Raw genomic sequence first — 13,226 nt, forward strand, 5'->3', positions numbered from 1 at the left:
GCCAGCTTGATAATTTGGGGAATGTGGGCGTAGTTTTTCTTACTACTTCCTGCTGGAAGGGGGCGCTGTATCTTATGGGGACACAAAGAAAATTTTAGGATTATAGAGTAGTCCATTAGGGTGAACCTCTGAGCCAGTTGACTTGAAACCATTCTGGATGTCAGATCATCTGGGCCATGGTGTCATTGGAGACCTTTCAGGTGGTCTTGGCTGATCAAACCTGATGTATCTTAATCTGGAACAAATCCATAGCCTCTGGCTTTCTGTGGAAACAAAAGCAGAGACTCCTTTCCAAAGCAACATATCCTTATATCCAAATTTTGAAGTCAAGTTACCTTTACAATTTACATATTTATTTAACTCAACAGCTTTTATGATCAAATCGGTAGAGCATGAGACTCTTAATCTCAGGGTCGTGGGTTCGTGCCCCACGTTGGGCGCCATTTGTAGTTAGAGTTTTCCTGCCTGGCCCAGTCAGGACAAATCTCTCTTACCTGCCAGTCTCACAGTCGCTCAGACCCAACCAAGAAAGCACACAGAAACTTATATTGCTTACAAACTGTATGGCCGTGGCAGGCTTCTTGTTATCTACTTCTTCTATCTTAAATTAACCCATTTCTGTTAGTCTATACTTTGCCACATGGCTTGTGGCTTACCAGTGTCTTTACACGTTGCTTCTCATGGCGGCAGCTGGCAGTGTCTCTCTCCAACCTTCTGCTTCCCAGAATTCTCTTCTCTCTTGTCCCGCCTATACTTCCTGCCTGGCCACTGGCCAATCAGAACTTTATTTACACAGAGCGATATCCACAGCAATTTGGGAGTGAGACTTTTGTTTTTGCAAGTATCAAACAGAACCTGACACTTGAGATGTGTTCATTATAATCCTTAAACCTCAGTTTCCATCTAATCACTAATTCAGTATATGGAGATGCAGTTAGAAATATGGGACTAAATAGACAAACCCTAATTTCATAGAGATAGTGGAGAACCAGCTGGTTCATGCTGTAGTCTCAGGACTTGGGAGACTGAGGCAGGACAGAGAGAAGGATGGTGCCGGATGAGGAAGGAGGGGGACACAGACAGACATAGGAATTTGGGTGTAGAGGTATTCCTTGATGGGCATTCATTGGTTCAGAAATGCTGGCCATACCACTGAATAATTTCAGAGCAGCAGGTGCAGCACTCGCCATACCAGTTCATAGAGCCATAAATACTCCTGTGGCACTTGGACACTATCTCCTCCCTCCAGCCCACACCTGCAGTGCAACAGGGGTCTTATCTGCCCCAGCGGCCTGAGTGGGTCATCGATCTGTGGCCCTCCACTCCCACACAACACCTCACCTAGCCCCCGTTACCATCTTCTTCCCCTGTTATATCATTTTCAAGTGTTAGGAGATAAGAATTGTAAGTTTGCTTTTCTGTTCTTCCTACTAACATCTACTTCATAGAAACTAATGGGAGCACACTAAATGAGCATTCTTCTCCTAGGGAGAAATGTGTGGTCCTTCTCATGTCCTTAGACCTGTTCTCCATTGCCCGTGCCTTTGCTTTGCTACTTTCTTCTTTCAGCACTACCTTCTGCTTACTACTCTCATTTTTAAAATGTTCTGGCAAAAAAGCAAACCAAGACAAAAATATGGCTTCATTAATGGTGTAATGATTGCTTTAGTTTTGTTCCTAGTATATGGTTTGAAATATTCAGGCTTGAACTTTGCCTTATTCTAGGATGGCTGGTTTCAGATAGCTGAGAATATGGGATTTCAGTGCTTAAAGATTGAAAGCAAAGATCCTCGGCTAGATGGAATCGACTCACTTTCTGGAACTGAAATCCCTCTGCACTATGTCTGTAAGCTGGCCACTCACGCCATCCACGTGGTGTTCTTTCATGAGAGGAGCGGCAACTACCTCTGGCATGGTCACCTGCGACTCCAAGGACACATGGACAGAAAGGTTGTTCCTTTTCGAAAGTTACAGTTCGGTCGTTATCCTGGAGCTTTTGACAGGTAAGTCAGTCTGTAACAGTAAACAATAATAAATCAATAATGTTATGTGTTTATACTTATATGTAATCTGTATACTCCTACATTGAAGTATTATACCTCGGAAATCTGCTGCAATTCTGCAACAGCATGGATGGGTTCTACAATGCTGAGTGTCTAAGGCAGAAAAGAATAGTAGCATATAATATACCGTGTTCATGGATATATTTAAAATAGAATAAAGGTACAAAGAATAGTAAGGACAAGTTCCCCCCAAAGAAGATAGAATGTATCCCTAGGTGGGGAAGGATAGAGAGGGAGTTACTGAGTGAAGTACAGAGGCCTCCAGGGGAGCCGACAAGATTCAGTGTCTATGACGAAGATGAAAACACAAATGCTTGTAACGCATTATTTTACATGACGCCTTTATGTTTACATGGACTCGAGTGAGCATGTGAGCGTGTGTGTGTGTGTGTGTGTGTGTGTGTGTGTGTGTGTGTGTGTGTGTGTGTGTGTGTGTGTTTGATTTTGTTTTACCCGTGTCCTGAGGTGGTGACTCACACCTGTAAACCTAGCACTCGGGAAGCTGAAGCAGAAGAGTGAGGAACTAGTTGCAGGCTAGCCTGGCTGTAATGATGAAACCCTGCCTCAGGAAACTAAGACAGATCATAAGAAAAAAACAATACTCTGTGTAGAAGTCTCTCAACTATCACACTAATAAACGCTGCTGACAAGAAACAGGTACTTGAGGAAACTTGTGAAACCCGACTGTGAATGTCAGCTTTCTGACCCAGAGTCATACTTCTCTTTCTTCTCGGAAGTCATTAATAATGATGTTATAATCTATCTGAAACTCTGGAACTTGATATGAATATGGCAGTGAATGTTTGTCCTTTGCCTTAAAGTCAATCATTCTTATCAGAATTTTCATATCACTATCTTTTGAGATCACTTTCAGAGAATCACTGCTTTTTCTTAGCTTTAGAACTATAACGGCATGTTTATTTTTGTTTTCTTATTAGTGCTTAACATCACGAATTTGAGAAACAGCTGAAAGGATGTTCAGCACTAGAGAAGTCAGGAATGTAAGTGACCAATAGTGATTAGTGGGTTGTAAGAAACAGTTTCTTGTCAATGTTGCTTTCCTTATTTTTGTTGAAATTTTAGCCACTATTCACATTTATGCACTTTTTCTTACTTTGTGTTTCAAACATTTTTTGGGGGGTGGGAGTCATTTATTTCTTTAAGGTATTAAAAGTTTATATAAAAGTTTAGTTGCTAATTTAATTAAGTTCAATATTTCCAACTAATAAATAACTTGTAAGTGTAATGTGTGCCTGTAGGTAAAGCCATCTGTACATTTTATAGTTTTACATAGATTAATAGAAAGTTCTCAAGAAATATTCATAGAAGGGTGGGTTCCAGGTATCTTTACAATCAGTGAGGCTTCCAAGCTACTGTAATTTGACTCAGTACTTCTTAGATGTAGGAACTATTTACTTCTCTAAAACTAAATTGATAACTGAAAATGATGATGTTCAACTTTCATTTCTGTTTAAAATGCCAAAGTAGCTATAAAACTATTTTAAATGCACCAAGTCAGGCCTAGTGGCACAGGCCTGTAATCCCTGTTCTTGGGAGTCTGAAGCAGGAGGATTGCAACTCAGTGCCAGATTTGTCAATTTAGGGAGAACTTGTCTCAAAAATTTTTTTTCAAAAGAGTAGTGGGAGTAGCTAAGTGGTAGCATACATAAGGCCCTAGGTTCAATCCATACCATTCCCTCCTCACTCCCAAATTAAGCTGCATTAGTGAAAATACTTAATACTGAAATTCTTTGCTGCTATTGGATGTCAGATTTCCAAGGTCCTAATAAAGTTGCTGATTAATGCCTAAAGTATTTGACAAAATTCACTTGATGTTTTGCTCCTTAGCTAATGTTCACTATTTTAAAAGGCTTCCTGAGTTCTGGATTAAATCTTGATAGTAAATCTTAACTTTCCTTTTTTGTTTTTTTGTTTTTTGAGTTAGGGTTTCTCTGTGTAGCTTTGTGCCTTTTCTGGAACTCGCTTTGTAGACCAGGCTGGCCTTGAACTCACAAAGATCTGCCTGCCTCTGCCTCCCTAGTGCTGGGATTAAAGGCGTGCGCCACCAACGCCAGGCCTTAACTCTCCTTTTCAGGCCAGAGTTACAGTAGGTTACTGTGGAGGACTAGATGAGCTTGTTCCAAAAGACCCAGGACACTTTCTAGAAGAAGTACCACACTCCAGATTTATTGAGTGCAGGTATAAAGAAGCTCGGGCATTCCTTCAGGTTAGAGACAACCAAATAATGCACTTCTAAATTAAATCAATGACAATTAGGGCTCGTTTAGTTTTTAAGAGGAAGTGAAGATGGCATACGCAGAATAGATTTAAATGTCTTGTTAAGTTGACCATCTTTCATCCTACTCATTTTCTTTTCATTTAAAGTTAAAACTTCATTTTTTTCCCTATGGGTTAGGGGTATAGCATAATGGGTTGAGTGCTTGTCTGAAATGCACAGGGCTTGGCTTTCATTTCCCCCACCACATAGATCAGGTGCAGTAGCAGGTGCCTATAATCCCAGCACTTGAAAGATGGAGGCAGAGGGTTGATAGAGATGTTCCACTACACAGTGAGTGCAGAGGCAGCCTGGGCCAACAAGAGCCTGTCTCCAGCAGGAAAGCATAGATTCTGCTGGCTGTTAAGGCAAGTTTGTAACCCCAGCACCTCGTAGGCTAAGGGAGATCTCAGTTAGAGGGCATCCCTGGGCTTCATGAATGCACACACGCACACAGAAATGCACTCAGGCATGCACACACACTTCTTTCTTCCCTGAATGGTGTCTGCTTCAGGTTTTTTTTTTTTTTTTGGTTTGGTTTTTGGGATTGCTCTAGCCCTTGGGGGGCAGTGCCACCCCTGTTCATATGATTTGGGTTGTATAGAAGTTATAGCTGAGTAAGCTGGTAAGTAGCATTACATCATGGGCTCTGCTCTAGTTCATTCATTATTTGTTTGTTTTGAGGTTTTGTGTTGTTGTTGTTGTTTGAGAGAGGGTTTCTTTGTGTAGCCCTGGATGGAACCCACTCTGTAGACCAGGCTAGCCTCGAACTCAGCAATCTACCTGCCTCTGCTTCCAGAGTGCTGGGATTAAAGGCAAGTGCCATCACCAACCAACTCTGTGCTTTAGTTCTTACTTGAGTTCCTACCCTAACTCCCTCAGGGGTGGACTGTGAATGGGAGTTAGTTGTAAGATGAATTAAACTCTTTTCTCCCCTGAGTTATTTTTTGATCATAATGTTTATCACACAATAGAAAGCAAATTAGGACAAATAGAATGATAAACTAAGTATCAACTTTTTATTGCTGCTCAGTATCCAAGACACAAAATACAAGGGTCTCAGATACTGTATGCTGATACCCAAGACTTCAGCCTGACAGCCCAAATGGAAGAGGAAGAGGACCCAGAAGAGGAGGAAGGAGAGGAGGAGGACCAGGAAGAGGATGAGCAAGAGGAGGAATGGAGTTTGGTGCTTCAAGGGCATTACCCATCTCTGCCATAGAAAGTACCACAGTGAACTATGAGTGTCTTTTACCCTCCTAAATCTGTGAACTTAACAGCAGGCACCTATTTTATTCACGGTAGTCAGTTGCTGCCATGCCATTTGTGATGCCGGATTTGTTTGATTTCTTTTTCCCTTCTGACATTGTATTGATATTACAGATGTGGTATCACTAAAAGACTTGGTCATGTTTTTTATCTTTTTCCTCTTACATGTTTCATTCTTTGTTTCTTATGTTAGAACCATAATAAGTAAGTAAAAGACCAGGAGGGTCCACTTTCAAATTAAAGTTAACTTACACCCATTTGAACACTTGATGGCGCCAAACAGTCTTAAATGAAGTGAAGCACATAGGATGGTTATAGCAGTGAATTAATCCAAATTAAAAAAACAAACAAAACAAACAAACAAATCTAGTAAAGTAGTCTCTAACTCAGTATTTTCTAAAAACCAGAGTATTCTCTATATCTGAATTAAAAAAAATCAAGAATTAACATGCATTGCTTTTAATGTCGATCTAACTCTGTGTGGTAGCATATGCCTGTAATTTCCACACTTGGGAGGCCAGGGTGGGAGGATTGCCCAGAGTTCGAGGCCTGCTAAGGCATAGAACAAAACTGGTTTTAAACATCACCAGGAAGCTTTCTCCTGTGCAAGTGTCACTTAGGAAAGCTATGTGCCCTAGAGCTCCTAACAGCTTCCAGGGAACACCATTAATCTCAGACCATAGAAACTGTTGATGCCCTTATAACCTTAGTGTAAAGCCTTGTGTAGCTTGCAGCTTTGGGGAATTTCCTGTAACCTTTAGATTTCATTTACTTTCTGAGTCCTGTGACCTCCTTTCTCCCTCTAGTGGAAATGTTTAAGTTCAGAGGAAGGGCTACAGAACACTGTTGATGTTCACATCATTCACCCAGTTTTCAAGTCTTAAAGTCTCTTGTGACTTTGCATATTTCCCTTTGTAATTAGAAGTATTTGTTTGCAAGTTACTTTGCAACTATTTAAATATTAACATTTCTCATCAAATTTGTTATTTAAATAAGAAATTCAAGGTTTCCTGTTTTCATGAGTTGTAGACCCTTACTTTTATCATTGATTTTAATCTTAAGATTGTTGCATATTTGGCTGTTAGAAGACTCTTGACCACAGCTTCTGTGTCTTCTGTCTTATCTCCATCTTTCTTCATTTTTATCAAAATATAGATATTCTAAGTTCATCTTGTTATTTTCCTGTCTCAGCCTGGGTTCAGCTATTTCTCTGAGTCGTGGGTCTTTGTATAAGCCAAGATCTGGACAGTAGGGAGCATGCCCATTGCTGTTTGGGTTTTTCTATACACAGGCCCTTTCACTTAACAGGGACATTATGCATATGTCTCTTTGTATTTATTTCTAAATCTGTTTGTTGAAATTTGAATTTAAAAATTCAAATCATCATCTCCAGCCCAATTAAGTTATAAGATCTAACTAAACAACATTGGATGACTTGTCAGGGGACTCATTACTGGAGAGATTGGATTGTCCCTCTCAGCAGCCATTAATTGTCTATAGCTCTTCATCTAGGGTTGGAGCCTTGTGGTATTTCCCACATCCACACTGTAATGTCAGCTGGTGCTGTCATTGTACAGGTCTTGTGACCATGTTGTTAAGATTTGTAGGTACACATCCATGTTATCTATAGGGGATACTCTCTCATAGTAGACATCCTGATCCTTCACTTTTAGAGTCTTTCTACCCCTTTTTTCCATGTTTCCTGAGTCTTCGATATAAAGACTGTGTTATAGATGCATTAACTAGAGATGGATGCCCTGTGCCCAGCTGTTCATTTCTGGGTTGACTCCTCCAAGCCCTGGGTCTGAAGTGTGTAGTATATTCAGCAATAAGATCTTACCTTCATGTTCTGGAACGCAACCAAGGATGAGGACCTACATTGTTTGGGAAGCTTCTTAGACTCCTCTGACCAGCATCTTGAAGGGAGGTTTCCTATAAGGCGAGTGTTCTTTAACAGAGAGGAAATTGTAGCTTTAAGATGCTTTTAACATTAATAGGCTTTGTTGGCTTAGCCCTTAGTCTAAATGATAGATAGTCTCTAAATGTGCAGCTTTAGCCATCTCTCTTCGAACAAGCATAAGAATGTGGACCTCTTTCCAGTCATTTGTTCTAAAAGAAGTAGTGACTAAGGAAAGGGATATTTCATTTCATTGTATTCTGTATAATTTGCTTAATCCATAAAACCTGCTTTTCTGCAGGAAGCTTTCTTTCATAGGATATGCTTTCTTCCCTCAAGATCCATGTAGCGATTCTTTTTAAAAATACATATATATATATATATATATATATATATATATATATATATATATATATATTTATTTATTTATTAAATTTTTTTCATTTTGCATACCAACCCCAGTTCCCCCTCCCTCCCCTTCTCCCGCCTCCTCACCTCCCTTCCACTCTACCCTCATCCATTCCTCAGAGTGGGTAAGGCCTCCCATGGTAGTCAACTAAGTCTGGCATACCAAGTTGAAGGAGAGCCTAGCCCCTCCCCATTGTATCAAGGCTGAGCAAGGTATCCCACCAGAGGGAATGGGCTCCAAAATGTCAGTTCATGCACCTGGGATAAGTCCTGGTCCTGCTGCCAGGGACCCCACAAACAGATCAAGCCACACAACTGTCACCCACATTCAGCGGGCCTAGTTTGGTCCCATGAAGGTTCCCGAGCTGTCAGTCCAGAGTCAGCTTCAACTAGCACCGGTCATCTGTCTCTGTGGGTTTCCCCATATTCTTGACCCTCTCCTCTTCTTCTTCTTCTTCTTCTTCTTCTTCTTCTTCTTCTTCTTCTTCTTCTTCTTCTTCTTCTTTTTTTTTTAGAATGCCGAATGCCGTTTATTGAAGGAGGGAGGAGGTCTTAAATACAGGCTTACACTTACAGCACAATGGGAGAACCCTGGAGGGCAGAAGTTTGCTTCTGATTTTTTTGTTTTGTTTGTTTGTTTGTTTTTGAGCTGAGGACCGAACCCTGGGCCTTGCACTTGCTAGGCAAGTGCTCTACCACTGAGCTAAATCCCCAATCCTGCAAGTTTTACAATCTTGCATCTAAGCTGTTAATGTCCAATATGCTGGATATACAAAGGAGCTTCCCTTAAGCATTCAGGAGGGTGGAATCTCGCAGGGAATTAGCGTAGGGATGATATCAAGGTCAAGGTCGGCAAGCAATGCAACAGTTACCCAAAACAGGGGCCAGGGACCTACAGATGCCCCCTTTTTACTAAAAAATGAGCTTCTGACTTAGGTTTATGGGACATCAGCAGGTCACCTTACCCATCATGGAGACACCTGTTCAGGCCACACAGGCGTTCTGTCTTAGGTTGGTGAGCTCCCTCCAGGCATTACCTGTCTCTGAATACTCATTATCATACAGGCTCTGTCCTGTGAGAGCTGCAGAGTTAACTGTTGCCAAAGATCTCTAAGTGGTGCTGGGCTTGCAATCTGTGTGTTCAACACAGAAAAGACCAACAGAAGTCTTAACCCACCCATAGCTGGTAGGCTAAAGGCAACTGAGCCATTCCCTTTCTTATCAAGCCTTACTGCAAATTGGAGTCCTTGTAAGATGGTGTCCCAAGAGCAAATGGAACTTGAGTTTATAAATTTATAACTTTCAAAGCCAATCGAAATGTAGATAGCTATTGATTTAAATTTTGTCATGCCCCCATGTAGCGATTCTATTCCTTACAGTCCCAGGGACGTGTCTCTGTGAACTATATTTTCTCCTGCTCTTTTGTTAAAGAGAAGAAATCACATGATATTTAGGATATTGTTGTAGTTAGTCATTTGCTGTGGGATAATACTCTTGTACATTGGTTTAATAAAACACTGATTGTCGAGTAGCAAGGCACGAAGTATAGGCAGGGCAAGCAGATGAGAAGAATTCTGGGAAGAGGAAGGGCAGAGTCAGGAGTCACAAGCCAGACACAGAGGAAGCAAGATGACAAGGAAGAATTGAAAAAAGGTACCAAGCCACGTGGCTAAACATAGCTAAGAACTAGGGGTTAATTTAAGTGTAAGAACTAGTCAGTAATAAGAGCTAATAGCCAAGCAATTATAATTAATATAAGCCTCTGAGTGTTATGTTATTTTATAACATCACAGGACCTCGGGGTCAGGTGGGACCCGAGAAACCTTACAGCTACAATCATTTCTTCATTTAGCCACTCACCAATATTTGTTGCTAACCTACTGTGTACCAGGTGGCGTTCTAAAGCTGTTGATTCAGTGAGGGAGAAATGCAGTACCTGTTCTCATATGTTTACAGCACACTGGGGAAATGAAACAAAACCAACAGCTACAACTACATGTAAGAATGAAAAAGGTAGAGAACTAGCTCAATAGTAAAGAGCACCGGCTGCTCTTCCAGAGGACCTGGGTTTGATTCCCTCCACCCACATGGCAGTTCACAACAGTTTATAACTCCATTCCCAAGAGATCTGATGTTCTCTTCTTTCCTCCACGGCCACTAGGCACGAACTTAGTGCACAGACATGCATGCAGGCAAAACTCATATACATAAAAGAGTAAAAAAAAAAAAATCTAAAGACTTACAATTTCTGTGTAAGTGGCCACCATTGTAAGTTCATGGAGGAGCTGACTATTTTGCTTGGCTTTATGTATTAGCAAATGTTGAACAGAAACATTCGAGAAACACACTCATCTGTCTTTTTAGGGAAATGAGGATATTTCTCAGAGGCCAGAGCTGAAACATACTTTTGTTAGTCAGAGGCATACTGAAAAAGAAAGCAACATATAAACTCACATAGACTGGAAAGGCTGTGGTATATTGGATCAGTTTCATTTTATTATTATAACAGGACATGTAAAAAGAGGCTAGTGATGAGGCCAGATAGTAGCCAAAGACCTGTGTCCCTGGTCTGCTAGGCCAAGTAGTTTATATTTTGTTCCATGGTGAAGTATCACTGAAGAAATCATGCTGCTTTCTTCAGTTACAGAATAAACTGTACTAAATCAGAAACTAAAATGACTAAGTAAAAGATAACATTAGTACAAATTCTTATACTTTACAAAAGGGCTTTCATTTCAATCTGTAAAGTAGTTGTACAAAGCATAGTGATTATATTTAAGTTATAAATGAGGACATTAACTACAGTGAAATTTGTTTCTTCCATTCTGTTGTTCATTTTTCAGATGTAGAGATACTGTTCTAGACACTGGAGTGTTCTATACAATACCCAAACAAACGGCCCCTCCTCATAGAGCTTACACTCCTGTAAAATGATCTGCCCATCCCAAAGGAGATGCACCTAGAGTCCAACTCAGATGGTCTGATTCAAAATGTGTCTTTCTGCTTGATGACCCAATCTGTAAAGACAAGTAAATGACTGCATCTAAAACATCATTTAATCTATTTGGTTTAAATAATGCTCGTAGCTCTGTAATTAGCTCTCTTTTCTCCCAACTGCCCAGCCTGCTAACTTCTGATGTACAGAGGAAATGGATAACAGTTCAAGTCTCATCGCTGGGGAATCCTCATTATTTAAATTTCTTCCTCTTAACCTGGCTGCTCCTAGAATCTATTTGAATTATTTTAATGTGTGACTAAGAAGTAACTATAAACTTTGATTTCTGTGCTTGTGGGGTATATGCATTTGTGCCTGTGTGTGGGTTTGTGGGCACACTTGTGCACTTGTGTCTGTGAGGCCACAGGTTGGAACTAGGTGTCTTCCTCTATTACATCTTGACTGTATCCACTCCCAGGTCCCCTGTACTCCTGCACAATACACCCTAATTCCATTTTCCTGTCTTCTTATTTTTATAAGCCAGAGAATCCAACTAGTGCTTTTTGCATGGACATGGGAGTGGGGCCATCCACCAGAGCTTGGGCACACTAGCAGCAGTCCACAACTTCTTCACCTTATTTTTTGAGACAGTGTCTCTCACTTAACCTGGAACTGATGGGTTGGACAAGGAGATGCAGGATCTGTTTGTCTCCGTTCTCTCCCACCCACACAGCACAGGTGTCACAGACCCACACCAGCATCCCAGCTTTTATATGGATGTTGAGAATCCAAAGCCACTCAGCCACCCAAGCCCCCTACATTTGGATTTTTTGCAGTAGAAAAAAGATACCGTGTTAATTTCCAAGAATACTTCAGATATCATAGAAAAGTGTTATAAGAAATAACTGTTCATTAAACTTGCAGCAGTACCTTGAGGATAACACTGTGGATGCTCTGGCCTTTTGGAAGAGGGCAAAGGAATTACTGCAACTAGCAGCCAAAACATTACAGGAATTGGGAGTGCGCTTCTGGCTGAGCAGTGGAACTTGTCTAGGTAAAAATACTTTCCTTTTATCTCCATCTCATCCTTTGAAATTTAGGAGTGAATGTTTGAGGTGATCAGGCATCAGTGATATTGGAACTGTAATATTTATAAGCTGAACAAATATTGATGTAGAAGCAAAGATGTGTTGACTCTTTAAAGAAAGTAATTGATGAAATATAAATAAAATCTTTTTTTAAAGGTTTATTTATTTATGTATACAGCATGTATGACTGCAGGCCAGAAGAGGACACCAGATCTCATTATAGATGGTTGTGAGCTACCATGTGGTTGCTGGAAATTGAACTCAGGACCTCTGGAAGAACAGTCAGTGCTCTTAACCTCTGAGCCATCTCTCCAGCCCTATAATATAGAATCGTAAGGCCACTTTTATCTACTTAAAGTTTCAATAATGTGTATAAATTTACATCAGACATGTAAATTATGTTTGGTTTTCAGGTAATCCTTAAATGGCATTTTGCTATTTCTATCTCAAAGATTATTACTGCTTTAAATTGAAATATTGCAGGAAACATTTCTAGTGAGAGCAAGATTGACAGGCATGCTTTAAGGCCATCTATAACTTCCAGGTCATTGAGAGCATCACTGGTTAGGCATCACCATTCACCTGAGATGGGGAAAGATACTTTTTGTAGTTTTAAGCAGGCAGCTATTAGTATCTGAGAAAGGTTTCTGGATACACCACTCATTACATCAGCTTCTTGGACTTTAGTATTGTTTAAATCCTTAAGATTGTTGCATTTATCTGTTCCTTCTCAATTTTTACTGTAGTTGATTATAGTTTTATCTGTTTTTTTTTTTTAATTGTGACTGTATTTGTACAAAAGTTAATTCCAGTTAGTTTAGCCCTTTAGTAGTTACCATAGAATTTATTTTCCCATTCAGGACCCTTTGAGACTGAAAGGAAATGCCTTAAATAATTATACAGGTGCAACAGGTGTAACCTGATGTTCGTGGCTGTCCTATAGACTGGGCTGTATGAGAGATTACATGCTTAGACAGGGTGAAGAACACATTTTTAATCCAGCACAGGAGGTAGAGGCAGGAGGTTCAAAAATTCAAGGCCAGTCAGGCAGTGGTGACTCACGCCTTTAATCCCAGTGCTTGGAAGCAGATCCAGGCGGATCTCTGTTATTTTGAGGCCAGCCTGGTCTACAGAGGTCCAGGACTGGCACTACACAGAGAAACCTTGTCTCGAAAAACCAAAAAAAGAAAAGCAAAGTTCAAGGCCATAGCAACATAGCAAATTCAAAGCCAGTCTGGGATATGTGAGACCTAGTCTCAACAACAAAACAGTAAAGGCATGAAAGAATACG

General features: G+C 40.5%; 1 protein-coding gene across 1 annotated transcript in view; it reads left to right on the forward strand.

Moving 5' to 3' along the window:
- The window catches only part of LOC118578743 (fukutin-like), a 44,243-nt gene that overhangs the window by 12,194 nt on the left and 18,823 nt on the right, over positions 1-13,226 (forward strand). The window contains 4 exon segments of the mRNA XM_036179924.1: positions 1,726-2,003; positions 4,159-4,181; positions 4,184-4,290; positions 11,772-11,901. Coding sequence (XP_036035817.1) covers positions 1,726-2,003; positions 4,159-4,181; positions 4,184-4,290; positions 11,772-11,901 — 538 coding nt within the window.

This window comes from Onychomys torridus, chromosome 2, assembly GCF_903995425.1.
Source record: "Onychomys torridus chromosome 2, mOncTor1.1, whole genome shotgun sequence".
NCBI lineage: Eukaryota > Metazoa > Chordata > Mammalia > Rodentia > Cricetidae > Onychomys > Onychomys torridus.